The sequence below is a fragment of the Arachis stenosperma genome, chromosome 2 (assembly GCF_014773155.1).
Source record: "Arachis stenosperma cultivar V10309 chromosome 2, arast.V10309.gnm1.PFL2, whole genome shotgun sequence".
Classification (NCBI taxonomy): domain Eukaryota; kingdom Viridiplantae; phylum Streptophyta; class Magnoliopsida; order Fabales; family Fabaceae; genus Arachis; species Arachis stenosperma.
In genome coordinates this window covers 69,899,822-69,901,508 of record NC_080378.1, presented here as the reverse complement: position 1 = coordinate 69,901,508, position 1,687 = coordinate 69,899,822, and the positions used below count along the sequence as shown (strand labels likewise).

The following is a 1,687-nucleotide window of genomic DNA, read 5'->3' as shown; positions in this document are numbered from 1 at the left end:
GAGTACAACCACCCACAGTTGTAACTGAGACATTTTCGGATGAACAATTATTCCTCATTCAGCAGGCTCCATGGTTTGTAGACATTGCAAATTATAAGGCCATGAATTTTATCCTAAGGGAGTACAGTAGGCAAAAAGTGAAGAAGCGATTGACTGATGCAAAGTACTACATTTAGGAGGAACCATACATTTTTAAAAGGTGTTCAGATGGAATCATCCGGAGATGTGTCCCAGATGAAGAAAAACAGCAGATTCTTTGGCACTGTCATGGTTCTGAGTATGGAGGCCACTTTAGTGGTGAAAGGACAGCTACAAAAGTCCTTTAGAGCGGGTTTTATTGGCCGACTCTCTTCAAGGACTCAAGAGCATTTGTAAAGCACTGTGACAGGTGTAAAAAAGCCACGAATCTCCCTGCTAACCATGAAATGCCACAGCAGGGGATTCTTGAGGTTGAGTTGTTTGATGTGTGGGGTATTGATTTCATGGGACCTTTCCTACCCTCACATTCAAACAACTATATTCTAGTGGCAGTTGACTATGTGTCCAAGTGGGTGGAAGCTATGGCTTTGCCACCAATGATGCCAAAGTGGTAATGAGCTTTCTTCAGAGATATATCTTTAGCCGGTTTGGTGTCCCAAGGACACTCATTAGTGATGGAGGAAGCCATTTCTGCAACAGACAACTGGACTCTCTTCTGCAAACATATGGAGTCTGTCATAAAGTGGCAACCCCCTATCACCCTCAGACAAGTGGACAGGTTGAAGTTTCCAACAGGGAACTTAAGAGGATTCTAGATAAGACCGTCAGTGTTTCAAGAAAGGACTGGTCTAGGAAGCTTGATGATGCTCTCTGGGCATACCGGATGGCGTACAAGACTCCCATTGGCATGTTCCCTTATCAGTTGGTCTATGGCAAAGCCTGTCACTTGCCAGTTGAGCTGGAGCATAAAGCTTACTGGGCAATCAGGTATCTGAACCTTGATTCAGAAGTTACAGGAATTAAGTGAATGCTTCAGTTAAATGAGCTTGATGAATTCAGATATTCAGCCTATGAGAATGCCAAGCTCTATAAGGAGATAACCAAGCTACTGCATGACAAGAAGATTGCCATCAGAATCTTTGAGCCAGGACAAAGAGTGCTTCTATATAATTCAAGGCTTAAATTCTTTCCTGGGAAGCTGAAATCCCGGTGGTCAGGACCGTTTGTGGTTACCAGAGCTTCACCATTGGTCATGTGGAAATACAGGAAGAGAATTTTGACATGAAATTTACAGTGAATGGCCAGAGGCTGAAGCACTATCTTGGAGGCGATATTGATCACCAGAGGTCCACTCATCTGCTGAAGTAGCAGAATTTACCATCAAGCTAGTGACGTTAAAGAAGCGTTTGTCGGGAGGCAACCCGATAAATTCGTATCCTTAGTTATTTTTCGTAGAAGTAGTTTTTCTTACTTATTTGATATTTATTGAGTTCTTACTAATTTTCTGATCATGCAGCTATGTTAGAATAGAAACAAAAAAAAAGAGGGCACACGACGCGTACGCGTCAGATGGGTGTGCGTGAAAAATAAAAATGAACAGAGAGTTGCACGGGAGTGGCTACAGAATGAAAACTTTCGCACAAACAAGCTCACGCGCATGCGTCCATGACGCGTGCGCGTCATTGGGGATTTTCGCACACCACGCGTA

At 43.3% G+C, this 1,687-nt stretch overlaps 1 protein-coding gene across 1 annotated transcript; it reads left to right on the top strand.

Moving 5' to 3' along the window:
• Nucleotides 1-207: 207 nt before the first annotated feature.
• On the top strand, nt 208-1,347 carry LOC130962982 (uncharacterized). Its single transcript, XM_057889131.1, has 4 exons — nt 208-297; nt 746-966; nt 1,039-1,135; nt 1,246-1,347. The coding sequence occupies exons 1-4, from the start codon at nt 208-210 to the stop codon at nt 1,345-1,347; spliced, it is 510 nt and encodes a 169-aa protein (XP_057745114.1).
• The last annotated feature ends 340 nt before the right edge of the window (nt 1,348-1,687 follow it).

Bases quoted from the DNA above. Each gene is read 5' to 3' on its own strand.
- LOC130962982 (XM_057889131.1), top strand. From the start codon at position 208: ATGGAATCATCCGGAGATGTGTCCCAGATGAAGAAAAACAGCAGATTC. The intron at 298-745 runs GTGAAAGGACAG...TATCACCCTCAG, and splicing joins GTATGGAGGCCACTTTAGTG to ACAAGTGGACAGGTTGAAGT. The intron at 967-1,038 runs GTATCTGAACCT...TGATGAATTCAG, and splicing joins AAAGCTTACTGGGCAATCAG to ATATTCAGCCTATGAGAATG.